At 43.2% G+C, this 25,155-nt stretch overlaps 1 protein-coding gene across 4 annotated transcripts in view; it reads left to right on the top strand.

Moving 5' to 3' along the window:
• Positions 1 to 647: 647 nt before the first annotated feature.
• Positions 648 to 25,155, top strand: part of LOC147024755 (uncharacterized) — a 38,290-nt gene continuing 13,782 nt past the window's right edge. For 2 of the 4 annotated variants that reach the window (XM_085884987.1, XM_085884991.1), the window contains exons 1-6: positions 648 to 806; positions 5,694 to 5,742; positions 5,888 to 6,012; positions 14,064 to 14,142; positions 14,410 to 14,480; positions 15,516 to 15,596. In XM_085884987.1, the coding sequence (XP_085741113.1) occupies positions 771 to 806; positions 5,694 to 5,742; positions 5,888 to 6,012; positions 14,064 to 14,142; positions 14,410 to 14,480; positions 15,516 to 15,596 (441 nt within the window). In that variant the 5' untranslated portion in view covers positions 648 to 770. The remainder of the gene's footprint in view (positions 807 to 5,693; positions 5,743 to 5,887; positions 6,013 to 14,063; positions 14,143 to 14,409; positions 14,481 to 15,515; positions 15,597 to 25,155) is intronic. The other 2 variants (XM_085884989.1, XM_085884990.1) reach the window with 2 other exon arrangements.

Genomic DNA, 25,155 nt, shown 5'->3' with positions numbered 1-25,155 from the left:
TTGCAGAATCACAACACTATAATCTCTGAAATAATGGTTATGTCCATTTGGTGAGGGAGAGAAGTGTGTATACGTTTTTCACACGAGTGTGCAACTCAAGCAAAAGGAAAAAAAAAAAAGATTTTTCTCAAAAAAGGAACCCATCTTCAAGAATTTAAAATGCAAACATGTGCCCATTTTAGCATATTAAAGGTGAACCTCTTCATGGAGTCTGGGATGAATGACCTCATATTTAGGGAAAGTTTTTGAGGGCTCAGAGCCTCAGATTCATGTTGGAGGATTTTTTGTGCAAAATATGGCCCATTTGTCTAGCACCTACCCAAATGGATCAGATATGTAACAGAGTACCACCTACCCCCATACACCCTCCGAATTACCAAACCCTTTCAAGTAACACAACTTTTATTTCCAAAACAAAAAAGGAATCTTGGTTGTGGGTTACTGTCAATAGATACATTTTGTGAGACTGTGCCACTCTTAATGGAGGAGGGGTGAAAGGTGCGAGCATGTCCCTTTTGTCTTCCTCCTTCTTTCTGCCATCCCTGCTTCTCTGTTATTGGGCTGAACCACGCTATGTTTGCATACACGATGACGCACACTGAATAATGTTAATGAAGGAAAAAGCGCAGAATGGCAAAAATACTTCATGAGGTCACAATATACAGCATTGCAGGTGCATTTGGGAGCAGAGCACAAGGGAGTTGGAGCACATTGAAGAGAACAAAGATTTTACAAGAAAAGACCAGAAGAGAAGTTCAAGGGAAGTCACCATGGGTTGTACCATGAGTGAAACTGCAATGACCCAGGTAAAGATTTCGAGTTTTGTTTTGGTCTGTTAAAAATCTGAATTCTCTAATGCAGAACAATGTTCATATAAAATAGGTTAGTTAGAAAGTCAGTGGCATAACATCGAGGTAAATAAATACATAAAAGGTGAAATTATTGTAAAAGGACCTTGTACAAAATTGGGTGATTAGTACAAAGATATGAAATATGTATATATATATATATATATATATATATATATATATATATATATATATATATATATATATATATACATATATATATATATATATACATATATATATATATACACACATATATATATATATATATATATATATATATATATATATATATATATATATATATATATATATATATATATACATATATATACATATATATACATATATACATATATATACATATATATATACATATATATATTACATATATACATATATATATATATACATATATATATATATATACATATATATATATATACATATATATATATATGTATATATGTATATATGTAGATATATATATACATATATACATATATACATATATACATATATACATATATATATACATATATATATATATATATATGTATATATATACATATATATATATATATATATATATATATATATATATATATATATATATATATATATATACACATTTCATTAATGTTAGGACAAACTATAGTTGAGAAGATTAAAAGAGCAAACAAGATTCAACAATAATATAATACTACACTAACTGTGTAGTTATAATAATAATCATTCCACGAGCTACAGTAGATAATTTGAGAAATGTTCGTTCGTTCGTTTGTGTTTGACTTCTTTGCAGTCTTGAACCACTGGACATGGAACGACTTGAAAACTGGTGGTTGTACTCAGGGTGTGCCGAGGAAGGTTTTAGGGGGTATAAAAAAAAACAAAATCATAGCCACCCAAAGTTCAGGGTCTAGAGAGGAAGGGGATGGTGGAGGATGTAAATGTTTATCATACAATTCCACTCCCGGTGTGAGGGAATAATAATAACAATGAGGGAATTACAAGGAATAATATGCCTGGTGTTGGCTTAATGGTTAGAGTGGTCAGTGTGACCACTGCTCATTTTCATAAATGCCAAGGTGAGCCAATGAAAAAAAAAAGCCAAGAATTCACAAGGTTTCAGAAAAGCGATGATAATAGAAAACCTATAGAAAACCAAGATGCCAACGTGAATAACGAATAGCCAAGATCTTGTGAAAAAAAGCCAAGGAGTGGTCACACAGAGTGGTGTGCTTGGGATCCAAGGATCCTGAGTTCAAATCCCACTCAGCTGTTAAATTAATACCAGGTGGGGTTAACTCAGCCTGTCATCATTCCGAGGTCGGCAAAATGAGTGCCAGCATGCTGGTATACTGTGTCGGAGTTGTGAACCATCCAGGATTGTGTCCAATAGCCAAGGACACTGCTTAGGCAGCACCAACGCTCTGTACAGAGTATGGTCCCAATGGATGGATGGACAAGGAATAATCATATTCACCAATTTTCTGCACAAAAACAATGAACATCATTGAAGTGTTGTAATTAACTTGTCCGAAAGAACAGGTTCTTTGCTAGTATATTCCATTCTCGAAGAGTCTGTGCATTTGTTTGTACAGGGTGATTTGAATGCTCCTGGTTGTGCTGGGGGTGTGCATGGGAAGATTTTAGGCAGAAAAATAAAATTAATCAGCCAGGAGTTTGGGGTGGGGGGGGATAGGACCCCACCCAATTATCTCTGTAAATGTGAATGTGTATGGCACAGCTTCACACCAGATATTCAGAGGTAGAAATATGCCAATTCTGGGGGAATTTTACCATCTGGAAGACAGGTTCTTCACTCGTTGGATGAATAAAGTATTCACATGGAGATTTGAAGACCATCAGAAAATGTGTCTGATGTTGGCATGTACTGCATTCCACTTCAAAAAGAAGATTGTCTTCATTTTACTTTGATATACTGGGTCATTTTGCGGTGACTGATCTCGGTATAACCTCCGTCATCATCGTCTTAACCCCGAAGAAGAACTTGGTGCAATAATTCCTGAATTTAAGAAAATCGAGCATCCCGGGTCATAGAGGGGGGATGCTCACTGTCAGATTGGCTGGCAATTTCAGCATGTCGTCTTCGAATGCTCCCAGGCTCTGGACAAGTGTTAAAAACACTGGTTTCTAAAGTCAATTTGCCTGGCACATACCCATACACAGAAAGTCTGTTCATGGGAACACTGCAGGGTGACGATAAAATATGGCCATGAGAAGGCACAGTCAGTCAACTGCAGGAGGACCCGACGTCTTCTTGAAGGCGGTAACTGGTGATCAGACTAAAATCTGACTGAAGGTCAGCTGGTTTGAGCTGGAGAGACTGGTTAAAATAATTAAGTATCTGGCTTTTGTTTTGGGAAAACATGACAACAGAAGGTAAATGGGCACAAAGTGGGATGAAGTAGAAACGTAGGACAATAACAGAGATAGATCACAGGGTGAGAGAAGTAGTAGCGCGTTAAATGGGGGAGAGGATTGCAGTGGTATTGTAAAGCTCAGAGGTAGAAATGGGAGAGAACAAAAGATGACAGTGGGTAGCAAAGTTGAAGGCAAGGGGAGGGAGAAGCACGAGACAGACTCGGGAAGACCTTTCCACAGGTAAGATGAGAAGGGGGATGAAAGGATGCAGGTGAGCATTACACTTAGACTTGAGGTGGGTAACAAGTTAAAGGTTTCTGGTAGAATGCATGCAACCTGGAGGGGCAAGCTTTGGGGAGGTAACCCTTCCTGAAAAGCAAAAGAGGCTCTTTTACTCTGATGACCCAGAATGGCATCGTCGTGCTTACAGGATGCTTACATTGCATTGGTGAGACCATTTTGAATACTGCCATGATCACCAGAACCGACGGATACCTATAGGCTCCAACATTCACCAATACAAAATTTCATCTGTCCAATGAGAATCAGCATGTTGGAATCTGGAAACCAGAAGACTAATTTGCACAATTTTCTGCAATTAACCTTACATGGTCATATATTTAATCAATGAATGTTTAGTACATGGGGGGGGGGAGGGGTAATCATAATAATTTGGTACTGGTTTAATAAGAGCAAGCAATTGAGCCTGGTGTTGGCCGAGTGGTTATGTTGGCTGGCTTGGATCTTAGGGTCCTGAGTTTGAGTCCTGTTGGCCACTGAATTAACACCAGGTGGGGTTTTCTCAGCCTGTCATCCTTCTGAGGTCAGTGAAATGAGTACCATTGGACTGACATTGGGGCGTTGCATCAGTGGCATCGTTGTACCCCAACACAATGATAGTTACCAAGCTGAAACATGCAAGCAGCATTCAACTTGCCCCCCCCCCCCCACCACCACCACCACCTCTTTTAAATCTTTCACGACAAAAAAATGGTAACCATGTTTTACATGCTATAGAACTTGACCCCAATTTAGATCAATCTTTTAAAGGCAAAACTATTTTTGCCATAAATGTTGGAAAAAAAAAAAAACTTGGCTTTTTCACATCATCGATTTGTACCAATATTGAGCAGTTGCACACAAAGGAATGCAATGTATTGTCAATAAAATGGTGTGCATCCATCACTATGTTATGGTCGTTTCGAATAAAACACTACGGAATATAAAGCAAGCAGGAAAAAGGCAATTCTGCTCCAATGTAGCATACACAGAATGCAAACATTAACAGCAGAAAGCAAAATTATGGCATGATAAAAGGCAAGTGGGAATAACAACAACTGACCACAAGTCCCACCACCACAAGCCTCACCATCCAGCCATGATCTTTCTTGGACAGACTATTTCCAAGATGGCCTCCAAAGCCAGCTGCCAATAGGGAATCCTTCATGGTGCAAGGTCTTTCCTTGGCCAATCTGAACTTTTCACAACCAACAAGTTCTTCATTCGCAGCTTGATGGAGTACCGCTCTCACCTTTGGGCCCTGCCTCACATCTTGCCTTTCTTAATGCCATGGAATGCAAGGCCCTCAAATCCAACGGCATCTGTTGCGTTGAAGCCGAGTCTCGGGGGGGCTATCGCTTTACCATCACAGACAAGTTGGTGGTCTGTCTTCTATTACCTCCTTTTTGGTCTTACACCCTCTACCCCTCTTGACTTTGTCCCTCCGAGCTTGCTGCAGGGTGTACATGGCCTGCCAGTAAACCTCTTCTTGCTAATCTCCTAAAATCCAGGCTCACTGCTCACCTCCACTCATTTGTTCCTCTTTTCTTTCACCCATGGAACAAACTTCCCAGTCTGTTCAGTCCCATTCCTCCCTCCAGGGCTGCAAGACAGCTGTTCACCACTACCTCAGGTCATTGCTTATTCATACCCACAATCTCTTCTACCCCAAGTGACTCCATTCCCAAGCACATCATCATTTATTCCCTTCCCCCAAACCAGGCCTCTTTTCATTTGTTAGTTGTCAGTTGGTTCGTTCCTTTTCAGTTTCATTCCTGCTCTCCATCCCTCCTCCTCATTGTGTTTCAGTTTGTTCACTACAAGTGTCCCTCTCCCACCCCACTCCCCCTGATCTGACTCTCACTTCTACTCAGCCGTTCGTGTTTCCCTCTTTCCATCTTGTTTCCTTCCATGAGCTTTGATCATGTTTACAAAAAAAAAGTGCAAAATAGAAGCAACTGCTCTGAAAGACATGCAAACAATGATCACATCTAACTTCACTTTTAAGGAGGAAACAACTGTTTGCATTCTTGGAAATTTTTCCCTCCCCAAAAATGCAACGGCCCTGTTCATATGATAACAAAACAAAGTACAGCAAATTTTGTCACGAACACCGTTACGAGTTTTGATGGCATCGATCACCATCAGTACCAAGTACCTATTGCCTCTGTCTTCCAGAAAGTGAATGACCTTTCTACTGAACTGAATAGAACAAAAGAAGAATTAGGTGAGCAACTCTTTCCATTAGTTTGCCTCCAACCTGATAATTAATACACTAGAGCTTCCTCACTCATCTCAGATAATATGCTCTCAACCTCTCAATAATACCGTGGTGCTTGGGTGTCGTGTGACGCATTCACTGTTCCTTCCAGCACGGTGCTCTCGTCGGTACCAACATGCGGTGCGTGAGACTTCTGAAATGCAGATGCGGCATGCAAATGAGCTCCAGCTTGCACAGATGAAGAATGAGGCTCATGCAGGACTCACAGTGCGTGAGGTAAAGACATATGGTGTACAGTAGAACCAAAAGGACACCACACCATTACTGCCTTTTATGCATGCAAAAAATTGGAACAAGTTGTAATTATTAGGTTTGGCAATTTTATTATTATTATTATTACAGTTATCGTTTGGGATTTAGGATAGATGGATATCAAACTTGGGATGACCTGTTTGGCATTCCAATCTGAGCGTCTAGCCCATGAAAAATTGAATGTCAGATTTCATTTTCATCAAATTTTAATTTTCGTGTTCTGTGGTTTTGTCATTGTCCGCAATGTCTTTGTCATAAATGCTTTATATGAACAAGATCCAGGAGTCTTGGATCACGTCAATGAATTTTTTGACAAGTCATAATACAAACTTATGGGGATAGTAGGACAAGTTAAAGGTTGGCACTGTTGCCTCTCAGCTTTCTAGGCTGGGTTACAATGTTGACCCAGCTCTAAACTGTCATTCTGGTGTTTGGCATGCACGGTGATGCATCAATGTGTGCATCTTTAATTTTGGGTCGTCAAGCCGGAAGACCCGTCTGCAAGCGCAAATTATTGGTGAACATTAAAAATCCCACGGTGTCTCTCACGAAGAGTAGGCGAGGTATCGCCAGCACCCGGAACAAATTTCAAATTAATCTCCACTCTCTCACGTCAAGGATTCAGAGCTCATGATGAATCAAATTTTTTTTTGGGGGGGGGGGGATTTTAAACTCCTGTAAAGTTTATATTATCAATTTTTTATTATTATAATAATAATACAGGGAAGGAACATGAACATAGACTTCTATTTCAAAGATTAAGAAAGATTAAGAACAAGGTGGCTGAGGGTTTGAACTGACAGTTGGATCTAGTGGGGCTGATCTTGGACAAAAAAGCAAGGGAAAGAACGAAGAATAAAAGAGAAACCAGAGAAGGGGAGGAAATGCTGCAACCTGGAAGCAAGAGGGTAGAGAAAGGAAGAGTTAATTGGGGTTATTCGGAAAGTAGTATTCACCAAGCCAGGGTCACGATGATGCGAGGTGGAGCAGCACGAAAAGGCATTGTCAGAATGGAAACCCATAAATGCTTTAGTTATAAATACCATACAGCAAATTGAATGTCATTCAGTGCAATGCACCAACAAATAATTCAGTACAACAAACTAAATAAGATTCTATGAACAACTGCAATTATGTTAGTTCTGAGACATGATGTTCTATTTGTTGTGGGTGGGACATGAACATGAAAATTTGAAGAAATAATAGAGGAAAATAGCTGCATGGAAAGACAAGGCAATGGAGAGATTAATGAGAATGGAGAGGTGTTTTTTAGATTTTTGGAATGGGAACTTTGTTTAAACACAAAGATATCCATTTGCAAACATGGACCTCAGCAGATGGAATTCCAAAAAAAAATAATAATAAGACCACATTGCAGTGATTCAGAAATGGTTATCATCCATGAAGGATCTTCGAGCCTGCAAAGATGCAGATGTAGGAAGTGACCATAATCTAGCGATTATGAAGTTAAAGCTGAGGCTATGAAAACAATATAAACTCGAGGGGGAGCACTCGGGAGAGTGCAAAACCTCCGCCGCCAATACTGCTGGGTCACTCAAGTGAACCTTATATCTTATTCATTAAATATGATGTCAACAGTGCTGACAGTTATAGTTCTTTTCTCCAACATTTGTTTTTTTTTGGGGTGGGGGGGGGGGTTGGAAATCACTTAAAACATGGAGAAATGCAAAAAAAAGAAATCGAAATTTTGTTGAAAAAAAAAAGTTGCAGAAATTTTTTTTTCTCCAACATTTTTTTTTTGGGAGGGGGGGTTGGAAATCACTTAGAACATGTAGAAATGCAAAAAAACATTTTTCTCTAAATTTTTTTTGAGGGGGTTGGAAATCACTTAAAACATGTAGAAATGCAAAAAAAAAAAATTTTCTCTAACAATTTTTTTTTGGGGGGGGGGGGTCCCCACCCAAAGTCCAAAATCTAATGGCATGATCCTTGGACCATACCTAACCCCCCCCCCACCAAGTTTCGTCGAAATCAGTCGAAGAGTTTTTCCGTAATACTGTTCACAAACAAACAAACAGAAAGGGGTGAAAAAAGTAACCTCCAATCTTCGATGGCGGAGGTTAACAATATTTGACAAAAGACAATTAGCAATGAGAAAACTTAAAGGTATACAGAATCAGAAAAAAAAAGAAAGAAAAAAATTGATACGATTATATTGGTTTCTAAAGTAATAAACAAAACTGAATGTGTTTTTTTATTCTAATAAATAGATCCTCGTGGAGGATCTAAGTCTTACATTGTTCTCGTGGACTTTTTTGTTTCACAGCCTACAGTTTTCATCGAAACTTCCATGAAACTTGGCATATAAATATGTAAAAATACCCTGCGCAGACAGTAACCACCTCAGATTTTGAAAATTCCTCTGAGAAAAAAAAAAGTTATGACGTCAAAATATCTCTGCTAATGGAAAATCGGCTAAAAAATTATCTCCGAAACTCGGCAAGCTTTTGGAATTCTGTTTGTGGGAATCGAAAAGGGCATTAGCAGAGATGAATTAACGCACATATGATACATTACTATGACATCACATCAATTTTTATGACATCATTCCTATTTTTTGTTTCACATCCCAGAGTTTTCATAGGATCTTCATGAAACTTGCCATGTATATGCAGAAAGCCCACGCGCAGGCAGTAACCATCTCCGATTTTGGAAATTCTTCTTAGAAAAAAAAGTTGACGTCATAATATCGTCGCTAATGGAAATCGCCTATACCATTATCTCCGAAACTAGGCAAGCTGTTTGAATTTTGTTTGTGGGAATCAAGCCGGACATTAGCACAGATAATTTATCGCCCACATGATGCATCACAATGTCAAATTCGTTTTTATAATGTCATCATTAAGAGGACGAGGATCTTAGCTCATTTGAGGTGTTACAGTTAAAAAATAAAACCCGTTGGGTGCCACCCTTAAAATTTCCAGATAAACTGCCATGACATAATCGAGGGAAAGATCATCAACACTCAATGGATAATGGCCATCCAACTCACTTCAGACCAACCAGAAATTGAATTTGATGAATAATTTTCTGATCAAGAATCCCCCAGATTGCAACGATTGTCAAATCATTATGTAGAAGGTGCTGTCAGACCATACATGTATGAACCCGGGGTTGAGACACATCATGGAAGGGTGGGGCCAATTGAGCATAAAAGTGCACCAAACATTAGAGTCTTCTTCCTTTCAATATATATATATATATATATATATATATATATATAAAAAACATACAATCAAGAAAAGGATGATTAAGTGTCAAGTGAATCCATATCTATTCATTAAACCAAACATGATTTTCTGATCGTGTGGACCTTTAAGGAAAATAAAATAGCAAGATAATCTAACTTGAAGGTGAATAACATTCATACTAGGAGGGCACTCGGTAGAGCGCATACCTCCACCATGTAATGCCTGATCCACAAGAGCATATTGGGCCAAATACATTTTTGAAGTATCATGCTATACAGTGCTAGATCGTTTTTGTCCCAATCTCTCAATGGGGAAGAATCACTTTTAAAATTCTAGTAGTTGGATCCGAATCCAGATCTTCACCAAAATCTAATCAGTTCGTCCTCGTCACACACCCAACCTGCCCACCAAATTTCATCTGGATCCATCCACAACTTTTTGAGACATCCTGCACAGAAACAGACAAACAAACATATAAATAGACGGGTAAAAACATAACCTCCTTCCACCTTCGGTAGCAGAGATAAACATTGAAGGAAGCAGAAGACATTGAAGAACAGAAGGATTTGAGCAATTCAATATGTGATAGAGCAGAACAAATCTAAGGATTTAAAAGAAAAAATAATAATAATAATGGACATCAGATGAATCCTAGAAAAAGATTGATGAACAAAAAGACATAAAACAAAATATAAACTCAATGTCAAATAAAGACCAGATAAAACTATCAGAAATAGAACATGAAAATAAAAAAAACAATGAGGTAAGGAAAAGTATAAAGAATAACTGTTTATAGAAGATAAAGCACAAGCAACAGAAGCAGCAGTGCAAAAGGGCAATACCAGGAAACTACCAGATTACAAAGGCTCGAGGAAGTAAACAATTTAAGGACTAACCATTGCTGATAGAACAGCAGCAGCATTTGCAGTATGAAGTGATTGGATTTAGATTAGAATCAAACTGAGGGTGAGATCAGGCCATTGGAGAAAAGGAATGATTTGATGTCAATTACAATGATGAATTCCATGGCTTTGATAATATTTAGAAGAAGGCTTACTGGTCGGTAGTCAATATCAGTTTTTAGCTCGCCTGTTCGAAGAACAGAGAGCTATAGCGATACCCCCAACGTGAGCATGAAAATGTTAAAGTTTTTGGTGCAAGTTATTTTTTTCCTTTCTAATATTTTTATCCACCACACTTTTTTATACGCCCGTGTATATATATATATATATATATATATATATATATATATATATATATATATATATATATATATATATATATATATATATATATATATATATATATATATATATTAGGGCGTATTATGTGATACCAGTCGTCTGTCCTTCCGTCCGTTCCTGTCCGCACTCTAACTCCCAAAGTTTTCAACTTTCACGTTTCATATTTGGTACATAGGTACAGACTGTGGAGGCGGTGTGTCATGACATACGTTCATCATCTAAAGTGGTTGCCATGGCAACCAGGATGCTGTTTTCCATCCGTTCCTGTCCGCACTAACTCCCAAAGTTTTCAACTTTCACATTTCATATTTGGTACATAGGTACAGACTGTGGAGACGGTGTGTCATGACATACGTTCGTCATCTAAAGTGGTTGCCATGGCAACCAGGATGTTGTTTTCCATGTAGTAGCACAATTCTCTATATACCTTCTTGTTCGGGTGTATATTGTGCTCACTTGCGCTCGTTACTGATTACAATATACAAATACATATATTGCTCTAAAATTATTTGGATCAGACCTCACTGCAATGCTTTATAAAAAATATTAATTATAAGACGAGTCTTTTAAAAACGATAAATGTATAAACAGGCGAGCATTGGGTGGTTTGACACCAACTCTGGTTATAAATTTTTGTTCCCTCCTGGTGGATGACAGTGATGTTTGTTGACCTCCAAGCAGTCATGAATTAGCAAAAGGGGAGCGACAGGCTGAATAGAATAGATGGAGAAGCAAAACCAGCAAGCAGGATTTGAGAACATGTGCAATGATGCCATCTGGACTCATCGCCAAAGCAGGGTTGAGTTTGGACATAACTTTTTTGACCTTCGAGCTAAAAGGACACAAAATTGAGTTGACATTGATACTTGGGGGATAAAATTGGGAGAGAATGTAATGGGTTGAACAAGATATTTGGAGGAAAATACAAAGTTGAGAAATTGTGCCTCATTTCAGGCAGAATCTGCCAATATCCCACTTGAGGTGAGAAAACATCTGAAGGGCAAGTACACACTAGAGACAGACTTGACAAGGTATCATCATGACTGAGGAAGGAGACTTATTTAAGAGTTCAGCCATCAAATTTGGAAAATTGTGTTTTCTGGCTTGCCTGAGAAGAGACAAACTTGTGAACCTCATTGAGTGAACTAAGATGGTGGTCAGGTTCGCTTTCCATGTTGAAGAAGCCAGCCGATTGACCATAACTGCCTCCCCATTAGGATTCAGTAATCCAGGGCTGTGAGGATAAGAGGATGCAGGTCAAAGAGCAACCTTAATGACACAGAATAGGCTGTTTGCACAAGCCAATTGGCATGGCCTGCAATCTGAAGATAGCCACAGATGAGATGGGATATAAACCAGTGCATGAAGGAAAGTAGGCTTTTGTGAAAGCATTCCCAGGTGGAATCTATATCAGATACTCCAAAAATGGCAGCCTAATCCTTTTATAAGAGGGTAGATTGAAATCCCTGCCTGTGCAAATAGCCAGATTCTGCCTAGTTGAAGTCGTTCCTTTACAATAGCCAGAGAGATATGCGCTTTGAAACGAATATGGTCAGAGGTGGAAAAGGAGATATAGGATGGAAGGTTAGTAATAACCACATCTGGGAGAACAGATGTACCAGTTGAGGATATCTGCATTGAGAAGTTTACAAATTGGGTCAGACGTACAGAATCGCAGAAGGCTTGTTATTTTAATGGGTCACATATCTTTTCATCATAGTGTAGATAGATTGTATTTCACAATAGCTTTCAAGGAAATAATTAGTGGGTTTTGGCAAAATTATATACCCCCATGTAAGTGAAACATACAAGCAAGCACACTGTGCACAAAAACCTTCCATGGGACTACATAGACAAAGAAAATATCAATGCTTCAACAATATGATTTTAAAGAGCAGGTTTTGGGTCGCTGATGACTTTGTGCGATTTGAAGGTTGTGATCACATTAATCGTTGGGCAATTATTTTCTTACATTTGAAACTCAAAATATGCTAAAATTAACTTTCAAGTCAAAACTTTTGTCAGTGATCAAAAAACAGTTCGGAAGTTACCGAAGATGCTATGACGTCACGTTCTCCGAAAACTTCGTGAACATTCAGAAACAGCATGTGAACAATGGTGAGATGCGAATCAGAGAGTGATTTCAGCGATGATGAAATTGAGTGTTTTCGTTCCGATATTGCCGAGGACGAGTCAGAGGATGATGGAAATTTATACTATGGAGTTTCTGGCCCTGAGCCATATAAATTTGAGCCACTTACAAGTGCCAGAAAACGGCCTATTTCGTGTACAAGTGGCAGGACTGACTGCGCGGCAGTTCACACTGACAGACTCCACCAGACAGATTGGTTTGTAGATTTTCATTTTCTTGTTCGATGCATAAAATAATATAAAGTTTGATTCGTCTGTGACTTGATATAATAATTTTTAACCCTCTAGTCACTCAAGAGTCAGAAATAGAATGAATCAATAATGGCCCCAAACATATTATACACCGTAGCCTTGGCGTTGAAGTTCTTTTGACAGCTGAGCTTGACCCCAGCGAAAGTGAACAGTTTGAACAAACCCCAACTTCCAAGAGACTGTTGTGGCATATAAATACCAAAACATGTTTAGCCTCGTTGGGAAATATTCTCCAAAATTTAGAAAAAAAAGTGGAAAATTGATCAATTTTTTTTACAATTGAAATGAAATAGCCCAATTTGCTGATGCTGTTAAAAAAAGTAATTTAATCAATAATAAGTTGATTTGTTGAGAAATTTTTTCATGCTTGTGTTTTTCAGAAAGTTTATTTAGGTGTTTTTCCATGTACTCTTTAAGAATACATTTCAAGCTTTTTCTCACTTAATCTCAACAATTGTTTCTGTGGCAGAGCAGTATCTGGAGAACTTGTCAACCAACAACTCATATTCACAGAGTGGTGATCAGATGTGTTTATGCCTTCGTAATCCTCGGCTGTGAAATGGTCACCACAAATGACAAGTCTATCCAAAGGGTCCTCTTTACCCGTTTTCTTTGTACAAATCTTATCCACTGCCGGCGAATGTTTGATTCCTTTGGGAATCGGTGCGAGCGATTACCCGTTTTTTAGTCATTTTCGCAAAACATGACGACACGCGTACGAGGCAAGATGTACAAATATCCAAGTAACTTTGTTCCACAATAATTCAAAATAAAAAAAGGATAAGAAAGACAGTTGCAAGCTCAAAAAAGTGAAAGAACGGCCCGCTCAACTGGACACTTCTTCAATGAGGGAGTGAGCGTCCGCTTTGTTTTGGAGAACGTGACGTCACCATCCATAAATGGTTTGCGGCTGTTTTTTTTCAACAGCCTCGAGAAATAACAACTTCGGAGTTAAATTTCATTAATTTCCCCAATAGTTAGGCACCCACAATAGTTTGCATCGAACTATTTAATGCACATATAATCATATTGATAAATTTTCAGAACATGTTTGGTGACCCGCAACCTGCTCTTTAAAGATTATAACTTGTAAATTCCTTCATGACTCGTCATGTCCACCAGCATTGTATAATCATGGGAGCCACATGTTGTCTAGGTGGGAGAGACTGCAGCCATCATCCTTACAGATAGCGGTGTCATGGTTTCAAGTAGTGGAAAAGGACAAAGTAAACCAGGTAAGAATGTCAAACACAAGTAACAGGTACACCTTTGTAAAAGTAAATAGTCATACGGTGCATTTACACCCAGTTTCCAATTGTTAGTTCATGCCTTCTGGGGTATTGAACTACACCTGATAAAATATTCTGGCAAATTCATGACATCAGCTAAATGCATACATATCGTGGAACATAATGTTTGGCATCACTCACTCGTTGCTATGTACATCTAGATACTTACCTATGTATCGAAGCCTTTTCCTCTTTTTTGTCCTTTTTCACAAGCCCCAAGAAAAGTCAAAGAAAGACAGAATAAAATGGAAGAAGAATTTATGAATAAACAAGCCAAGTTGGAGGTCAGAGGTTCAAAAATCCACATTTTTACCACAACTGTTGAAACAACAATGTATGCCTTCTGGTAAATGAGCATGCATGATGCAAGTTGTAATGGCAGCAGCACATTTACATTTATACCAGGCAAACTTTCGTACACATTTTCATCATATTTTTAAATGATCCACCTGTGAGGCTGTTCACACAGCGATGCATTTGTGCTACACTAGGATACTGATGATACACCATTGTATGCCGGTACATGAAAACGAAAATACTTTATTGGCTGTGGCCATATAATTAGTACTACTTGCAGTGAATAGATTTGCTGGGATGTGAATATGGCTGAGACATGATGGATCAAAAAGCTTTTTCTTGAACAACGAATATCGCCGCATCACTGGGCTGGACAATGTCAATTGAACTGCTTGACAACATTTCATAGAAAGTTGTTCACCACCCTCGCAGAACATCCCCAATCCAAAAACCATGATCTTTTCTACCCTCGCAAACTCCCTCCCCTGCCCCCACCTCACCCAACCAACCCCCAAGCTTTTCTCATTACAAACTTCCAGTTTTTCACTCCTGTCAGTTTCCTTCTGTATCCATCTTGTTCTTTCCTGCCCCCATTCCTCCCCACACCCATTGTCTGTCCAGGTATCCCTTTATCTTGGCCTTCAACTCTGCTGTTGGTGTCCCTCCCTCCCCCTTTTGTCCTGTTACATCCTGATCCGTTCAGTGTACCGATTTGAGTTCTTATACAAGAGTCGACTTTGTATACTCAAAATATAATAATAATAATAATAACAATAATAATAATAATAAAAGTAGGATCAGCCAACTTAGTTGTAAAAAGTAGAAGCAGTCCATCATCATATCAACTTACCTCCCATCTATCAATTCTTTATAGAAGATGGATTTGACATTTCATCAAGATAATCTATGACTAATTCATACATCCTATCAATATGCTTTTCAAATCACACAATGTACTTGGTGTACACACTATGGCAATCAATTTTTTTTTTTTAAACCACAACAAAATATTTTTGTTACAGGAGCGCATCAAAAAGGTAACTCAAGAAAACTCCCAGCTGAAGACAACTCTTGGAAAAATCAAGAGCAAATTGGAAGCAGCAGTAAGTTGTGACCTTCATACTTTAAATGTCTGCTATGAAAGGAGTGTGCATTCTGTGGTGTTTAACCCCCGTTGGACATAGTCCAGAACAGGGGCTTATGGATTGGGTCTTGTCTGTCCGTGCATCCATCCACAGCCATCTCGGACATATAGGGACCAACGTTGTTCAAACTTGGTATAAATACAATACATGATGGTACACATCATTTTGTTTCGCAATTTGATCAAAGATGGCTGACTGGCAGCCATTTTAGTTGCAAAAAAAACAACCCGACGTTGAACACGTCCGCTCAACCGTTTCTCGGACATGCAATTACCGGATCTTGTTCAAACTTGGCACACAGATAACGAATGATGGCTTACATAAACACGTCATTATTTTTCCAAGATCGGATCCAAGATGGCCCACTTGTGGCCATTTTGTTACTTACGCAATCTTGCCCAATCCTCCATGTCACATAACCACTCAAGTCAGTTGTGCATACCCATAAATCTTGTAAATATGGGTAAGCCCTTTAACTCCAAATGGCAAAAAAAAAAAAAACTACAGGGGCTGACATTTTATGTCTTTGTCCTCATTTTACAAAAGCACTGCAATGACAACTAATTTTGACAGTTACTGCTGCTCAAGTCAATAGAGGTATCATGGAATTGAAACGTGGCAAAGATTATACTGATAATGAAGGTTCTAATCGAGGGAGGATTGGAAACCAGAAGGTTTATGAAGAAGGTGGGGTGAAGGGAGGTGGGAGGAGGAGGTGATCAGTCATGATCAGGAAGTGATCCAAGAGATGTTTTTTCAAAAAAATTTCAATTTTGAAAGATTTTTATTGATCATAAGACATCATATAAGGGAGGAATTGTAAAACTGCTTCCAACGAAGGTGGAACCATTTCTGATATATATATATATATATATATATATATATATATATATATATATATATATATATATATATATATATATATATATATATACACACACACATACATACATACATACATTTTGTTGCGGTGCCGGGGGTCGGCCGCGAACCGACCGCTCTGACGGAGCCGCAAGTTGAATCGGCCCGACCGATCGCCCGGAATATAGATCGCCACCCGGATAACTCCAAGGCCGACGGGTCCTTGTGCAAGAACTGAAATACGCCAATGGACAGACCACGCGGGGTAGGGTCGATTGCCAATCTTCAATTTACCTAAATACCCACGTGATCCAACTACCGGGGTATTCCACCCTCGACGGAACTCGTATGGAACAAGCCGCTTAAGCGAGCCTGTCCTGTGCATGATTTCAAGCGGCTTAGTCGCCGAGAACCGTCGGTCCGAATGTCCCCCTTTTACGGAAAACCAACGGCTTTCTAACTCCCAACACACGGAATACTCAGTCAATGAAAGCATCGACACGACGAGTTGAAAACATTTAACAATTGGCTGGGTGTGCTCTGGCTTTCAAAAGGAATTAGCCACTGTGGCTAATCCAGGTTTAGAATGATTATCCACAGGAGAAAGGAAATAGCCACATATTTTATTCAAAAGTTTTTTTTTAGCAATATGAAATAAGTTATTTTTCAGGCGGATGTGCGAGTTTGATGGGTGAGGTTGGTTGGATGAGTGAGTTGGATTTTTCAGATTGGTTGGATGAGTGAGTTTGACGTGTGAGATTGGTTGAATGATCGACAGGGGAGGTGGTGATTGTGAGGGATGGTGGTGTGTGTGTGCGTGCGTGCGTGCGTGCGTGCGTGCGTGCGTGTGTGTGTGTGTGTGTGTGTATGTGTGTGTGTGGGCGAGCACGTGTGTGGGCGAGCACGTGTGGGCGAGCACGTGTGGATGATTGTTGTTTTTGTGTACGTGTGGGCGAGCACGTGTGGGCGAGTATGTGTGTATGATTGTTGTTTTTGTGTACGTGTGGGCGAGCACGTGTGGGCGAGCACGTGTGTATGATTGTTGTTTTTGTGTACGTGTGGGCGAGCACGTGTGGGCGAGTATGTGTGTATGATTGTTGTTTTTGTGTACGTGTGGGCGAGCACGTGTGGGCGAGCACGTGTGGATGATTGTTGTTTTTGTGTACGTGTGGGCGAGCACGTGTGGGCGAGTATGTGTGTATGATTGTTGTTTTTGTGTACGTGTGGGTGAGCACGTGTGGGGGAGCACGTGTGGGGGAGTATGTGTGTATGATTGTTGTTTTTGTGTGCGTGTGGGCGAGCAGGTGTGGGGTAGAGTGTACGAGGTGCAGTGGAACGCAAGAAGCACGCGGGCCACCATCTACTCCGCTTTATTGCGCAACCAGAAGCACACTCCTGCCACCCCTAGCGGGCAAGGCATGATATACGAAAACCCAATCACGTGACAGCACACTCCTCCCCTCGTAAAATGACCCATCACACGATGAACGGACAATCACAACATGACCATCGGAAACCCATCAACACTCATAATCCTCCAAGTACCGCGGCCGCACCCTGACCCGCCTCGGCCGGGCAGCGCCACCAGACAGCCCAGGCTCAGACGCCTCCCGGCTCGGTCGAGGTGACACCCTCGCCGGACTCGCACTTTCCACAACACCAGCCACCCCCGACCGCCCAGCCTGCTCCACGTCCCCGGGTAGGACGGCATCAGGCGAAGACCCACTTGGCGTCGGCCCAACCAGCCCCGGCAACACAACGTCAGGCGCCGGCGATACTACCGGCGGGGGTCCCGCATCGTTCGGCCTGGGAAGGTGTGGGGGGGGGGGTGACGCTGAACAGCGATCATGCATCTGGTCCACGTGCCGCTTCCACACATCCCCACCATCAGTCCACACCATGCAATTCGCCGGCCCCAGCACCCCAGAGACCACCGCCGGCACCCATTTGGAACCGTGGAAATAATCGCGTACCATTCCCCGCTGCCCCACCTCGAAGCTGCGTCAGACGCGACATCGCCCCCCTCCCCGACCCTCCAGGTCGTAGCAAATCCAGCCTGGACCGCAAAGCCCGTCCATAGAGACGAATGGCAGGCGAATCACCCGTGACAGGATGAACTGCGTTCCTGTAATGGAGCAAAAAGACATCGACCACCATCTGCACAGTTGCAACACCCCCCCTGCGCAAAGCTCGCTTCAACATCTTGACAAACGACTCAGCTTGGCCATTCGTCTCAGGGTGATACGGTGCGGACCTTAGATGTCGAATACCATTCTGGCGCATAAACTCATCAAATACACCCGCGATGAACTGCGGACCATTATCAGAGACCAGGATCTCCGGCAACCCCTTATTAGCAAAGATCATCCGCAGCTTCTCTACTGTAATGTTTGCTGAAGTATGCTGCATTACTACAACCTCCGGCCATTTAGAGAATGCATCGATCACAATCAAAAACATTTTGCCATTAACCGGTCCCGCAAAATCTACATGGACCCTCTGCCAAGCTCGGTCTGGCACAGGCCAGAGACCCGAAGCTCGACGCGGGTTATCAGCATCTGTCTGGCACGTGGCGCAATGCTTAACCAACTGCTCAATGTCTTTGTCCAACCCCAGCCACCACAACAGGCTACGAGCAAGACTCTGGGTCTTCACGATGCCAAGGTGACTGACATGCAGTTCTTCCAAACACCGCTGTCTGAACTTCGGTGGAATCACCGTCCTCATTCCCCACATTAAGCACCGTTGGACCAACGACAGCTCCGCTGTGCGTGACGTGAAAGGTTGAAATGCCGGTGTCGAAGGCAGATCGCTCCAATTCCCCGTAGAAATCGCCTGGACACGGGCAAGCACCGGATCACGAGCCGATTCCACCGCGACCTGCCTGGCCGTGACCGGCCCGCTTTGGACCTGGCCCAGCGCGAACACATCGACCCGGTCGCTCAACTCAGATGCAGCTGGACCCTCCGCACACGGCAAGCGTGAGAGCCCGTCGCAGTTAGCATGCTTCTCGGTGCTTCGGAACTGAATATCATAATCGTAAGCACCCAGAAACAGACACCACCACTGTATTCGCGCGGCTGCTACCACCGGCACCCCGCGTTCGGGTCTCAGGATGAATTGAAGCGGTTTGTGATCCATCTGCAAAGTGAAATGCCGCCCCAGCAGATATTGATGAAACCTCCGCACACCCCAGACGAGGCTGAGAGCCTCACGCTCAATCTGGGCATATCCGCGCTCTGCTGTGGACAGGGTCCGGGATGCAAAACAAACAGGCCGCTCGGAACCATCGTCCATCCTGTGGGAGAGCACTGCCCCGATGCCATATGCAGAGCTGTCGCATGCCAATAGGAGCGGACGCGCAGGCTCGTAGTGCACGAGGACCGTATCCTCTGTGAGCAGCCGCTTGACGCGGTCGAACGACGCCTGGTGTGCAGGCCCCCAAGCCCAGCGCTCGTCCTTCTTGAGCAACCGCGTTAACGGCGCAAGTTGTGAGCTGAGCCCGCGCACGAACCTTTGGTAATACTGGGCCATGCCAATGAACGAGCGCAGCTGCATCTTGTCGCGAGGCGGCGGCATGTGTTGAATCGCTTCCACCTTCCGAGGACCTTTCAACAGCCCCTCCGGCGTGATGATGTGCCCGAGGTATTCCAAGCGCTGCTTGAAGAACGCGCACTTGTCCCTGTTTAAGCGCAGGCCGCACGCTTCGAGCTTTGTCAGCACTTGGGCAATGTTCGCAAGATGCTCGTCCGCCGTTTTCCCCGCAATGAGCACATCGTCCAGGTAGGTCTGAGCGGGCAGGCCAATGCAAACCTGATCCATGGCTTTCTGCCACAAAGCTGGGGCCGAAGCAATCCCAAAACAGAGTCGGGTATATCGATAGAGTCCTTGACACGTGTTGATTGTCAAAAGCTCGCTACTCCCAGGATCCATCGGCAGGTGAAAATACGCATCACGCAGGTCTAGCTTCATGAAGTATTGACTCCCCGCCAATCGTGCATATATTTCATCGATTGACGGCAGTGGATATTGCTCCACGCTGAGCCCCGGGTTAACCGTGGATTTGAAGTCCCCGCACAATCGGACGTCTCCATTCCGTTTCAGCACCGTGACAACCGGGGTGGCCCAATCCGAGCACGACACCCGTTCGATCACTCCACAGGCCTCCAGCCTATCCAGTTCACCCTTGACCTTGTCCCGCAGGGCATACAGCACCGGACGTGGTTTACAAAACCGAGGAACTACCCCCTCCTTCAGGAAGAGTTTTGCCTCCATGCCCTTGAGTTTCCCAAGGTCGTCGCTAAACAACCCTTGATGTCTTTGAAGAATCTTCTCCAACTGATCCTCCCACTGGCTCGGCACGGGTTGCACAAGGTGAACTGCGGCCCAGTCTAGCCTGATGCGGGCCATCCAATCTCGGCCGAGGAGAGACGGCCCGCTCCCCCGCACGACGTACACCCGAAGCGTGGCGACCTGGCCTTGATACCGCACAGACACGTCTGCCATCCCGACTGGCGTTATCTTCTCGCGGGTATACGTGAACAGCATGAGGTTTGACCTGATAAGCCTCAAGCCGTTGAGTCTACGCGTGGTCTGTTCGCCGATGAGCGACACCGCTGCTCCCGTATCGACCTGGAACGTGATCGGCGTTTCGTTCACTTCGACTTCCACCGTCATCGGGCGCGCCGCCGCCAGGCCAATTGAAAACAGGCTCAACAACGGCCGCCGGTTCCGCCCCGAGTCGCCTCGCACATCGCCATCCATGACCTTAACGGTGGCCGGCGCCCCACGGCACACACGTGCCAAATGACCCACCTTGTGACAATTCAAACACACGTTGCCCTTACACGGGCATGCACAGCGCAGGTGTCGACCTCCACATCCCAAGCATGTCCGCGGGGTCACCCCGCTGCACGCGCGGCCGCGTGGCGACGTCCGACCCGCATCAAAGGTCGTGCGCGCGTCCCGGGGTGCTCGCGACCCCTCGTGGCCGGTGATGGCTCGAACATCCCCGCGAGTCTGCTCGACCGCTGTGTCGAATGTAATGGCTTCACTCTTCAGCCGTAAAACCGCTGAAACCATCTTCGCATCTCGTAAACCAGCAATAAAACGATCTCTGTGCCGAGCTGGCCGCTCCCCCGCCGTGAACTTGCAGGCCACGGAAGAACGCTTAATCCGCGCCACGAACTCAGCGACGCGTTCCTCTGCTCCTTTCGAGAGGCGATCGAACTGGAATCGAGCGAGCTGCAATGACTTCTCCAGTGCCATGTGTGCTTTCATTTTCTCCACAATGTCCCGAAACGCCAGCCCGTCATCCCGGGGCCTGTTCGGTGCCACTAAATCACCCAGCAGCCGATAATGCTCCGGCGAAAGCGAAGCGAGCAAGATCGACTTCTGCTTGCTCTCGTCGACCACATCGTTCATGTGGAAATAGCATCCCAATTGCTCCGAAAACAATTCGAAGTCGTCCCCGTCGAAAACGGGCATAAGTCCGTATTCAACCATCCTCGTCAGCCAACTAGAGTGTACCAGGTGCGGTGGGACGCAAGAAGCACGCGGGCCACCATCTACTCCGCTTTATTGCACAACCAGAAGCACACTCTTCCCACCCCTAGCGGGCGAGGCATGATATACGAAAACCCAATCACGTGACACATGTGGGGGAGTATGTGTGTATGATTGTTGTTTTTGTGTACGTGTGGGGGAGCACGTGTGGGCGAGTATGTGTGTATGATTGTTGTTTTTGTGTACGTGTGGGGGAGCACGTGTGGGCGAGTATGTGTGTATGATTGTTGTTTTTGTGTACGTGTGGGCGAGAGCACGTGTGTGTGTGTGTGTGTGTGTGTGTGTGTGTGTGTGTGTGTGTGTGTGTGTGTGTGTGTGTGTGTGTGTGTGTGTGTGTGTACGTGTGGGCGAGGACGTGTGTATGATTGTTGTTTTGTGTTTCCGGTGCAACAACACAGCTGGTTTTGTGACTGGGTTGGCCATGATGAGGTGTTTGTTGTGCGAGTGTTGGGGTCCTCATTGAGTGTTGTGTACATGCGGATGTGGTGGTTGGGATCAAGTGATGTTTTTTGCTCACCTTGTCCAGCTGTTTGCACCATCCAGTTTTTTGCCTTTCGTAGAGGTGTGTATTGTGTGGGTATGTCCATCATCTCCCCAGTTAGACCACCCTCCCGTCTTCACCTGCCATGCCTCCAAAATTAACCTGTGTCGTTTGAACATTGTGCCGAGTACAGGGGTCCCATCAAAGTCAAATTGGACAAGGTGAGCAGAGGCACTGCTGGAGGCATGGCGTTTTCCAATTGAGTGGATAGACAGGTGAAGGGCATCTTGTCCTGTGTTCGCCCTTGTCTGAAACTCGTTCAGGTTCAGAGCCTCATCACAGCTTCTGAGCTTCATGTTAGCCTCTGAGGTCTATTATTGGTGTGTTTCGGTTCCCCCCACCCCCACGCTCGTGATTGGTGGTGGACAGCCCCAAGTAAGCAAGGCCTCAATTGGCTCAGCAGGCATGGGGACTGGGCAGGAGCATCTTCACTGGCAGGCACAGACGTGATGGACTGCTAATGGGCACGTGAAACGGGGCAAATGTCCACCACGATTGGATTAGCTGGCATCACCTTGATGAATGAAACAATCAGGAGTCTTCTCTCTGTGCTAAATCTCCCCACTGGCATCCCACTGCAGCATCAGTTCCATCCTCTTGCATGATACGAGCACCCTGCTCCGTGGTGCGATATCCTTCAAAAACCAGGCCAGTTCAGTGTAGATGAAAGCTCTGCGTGTCACAACCATAGGAGGGTTAGATCCATTCCTTGTATTATGTACGAGCAAATACCGATTGTTTTACTGATGAGAAAAGAGAGGAGGTAGATGGGAAAAGAGAGAGGAGTGAGGAGAGATGGAGGAAGTGAAGGCAGCCAGAGGTGAGGGGAAGGAAGGCAGACGTGCGGTGGAGTGTTAATTACAATTCATACCGTCTCATCAAAATGGTTCTGCAAATAATAACAGAGAAGATGGAAACAAAATGTCTGAAATGCATTTTCTTCCGGTCATACTATAAATACCACCTGGAGACAAACACTGCCCCGACATGTTCGGAGCCAAGCGGTCCAGAGATAAACACCGCCCAGACACGTCTGGAGACAAACTCCTGTCCAAACATAAACACTGCGCTGACACGTCCAGAGACAAAGATGTGGGGGAGGGTGTTGCACTGTATTAGGAGGGGGCAGAATGATTAATGAAAAGGGGGGGCATGCACACACACACACACACACACACACACACACACACACACACACCAATTCTTATACGACCCAAAAATCTTAAGTTGCTTTCACCCTTGTTTTGGGAGAATTTCAATAAACAAATTAGAAAAACGTTGCTTTATAGACGTTTCAATGAGATGTGGAGGAACATTACTCTTTATAAACAGCTGCCAATTGTCATGTGGTAAGTGGGGGGATGGCTCTGCAATTTAGAAAACTCGTTGGTACAGCAAACAGCTCAGAGATCGGGTGTTATCAAATATATTTTGCTTTGAAACTCACAAAGAGAAACCATTGAACTTTTGTAAATCATGTACCTCTATCTTATCACAACTGCTGACTGGGGCGTTTGGCAAGTGGCTGAAGCACTCAAAGAAGCACTCCAGTTAAATGGTTGATAAACAATGACTGGCCAGGGTGTGGCTGCATACCGTATAGCATCCCTTTAACTTTGAATCTGGGTCTTCACCACATCTGCAGCAGTAATGAAATAAAATCAGTTTGTTCAAACAATGACTTTTTGTCAACAAAAGTTGCTGTTTAACATAGAACAACCGTGGAGACATCGTAAAAAGTTTAATCGCCCATGAAATAAACATTGCAGAAAATCTGCCACGTTGCCTGCTCATCTGTGCACGCGTCACGTGGTACATCTGTTTGATGTCTGCACAAACGTTAATCATTTTAAAACATCCGTTTTTAACCAGATTTGTTTCGATTCCCTGTAGAGCACCTCACGAAACGTTCGAAAATATAGACACAAATCTGGCAGACACTATGGATAGGCAGTCCTTCTGGGGGGGGGGGGGGGCAGGGTGTGACGTCAAGCGGTGAATGCATTAAATGATATAGTGTCCCTTTAAGGTCCATCTCGGCTATTTGAAATTTAACGCATTTACCTCATGAAAAAGGTGTTTTTGGTCGGACTTTCACACAATTTGTTGCAGTGGAGTCTGAATCTGTCAGCAACTATAAAAAGTGGAAATATAAAACAAATTGGAGTTGAGCAAGGCCATGAAGCCACATATGACATTTGAGTAACCTCACATTCCCCAAACAAAATCTCTATACGACCTAAATTAATCGACATTTCAACAGATTTTCACAAAAATTGTTTCAGTTGAGTCTGAACCGACATTAGCAAATACCAAAAGTGAAAACAGAAATCGAATAAAATTTAACAGTCATGAAGCCACTTCGAAGCAAATGGAAGCTCCTCAGCTCACGTTGCTTTATATAGGGGGCTGCAAAGGTAGGTATACAGTAAGGACTGCACTTTAATTCATTACTGTATGACTACGTTTGCAGGCCCCTGTATATAAATCCACAATACGACGTAAACAGGTTACCAAAACACCCGATTTTCACAAACCTTGATGCAATCG

This window comes from Eptatretus burgeri, chromosome 6 (assembly GCF_056783735.1).
Source record: "Eptatretus burgeri isolate ZD-2024b chromosome 6, Ebu_testis_v1, whole genome shotgun sequence".
Taxonomy (NCBI): Eukaryota; Metazoa; Chordata; class Myxini; order Myxiniformes; family Myxinidae; genus Eptatretus; species Eptatretus burgeri.
Note: the sequence above shows the minus strand (reverse complement) of the source record. Positions and strands in the feature narration are given on the sequence as shown.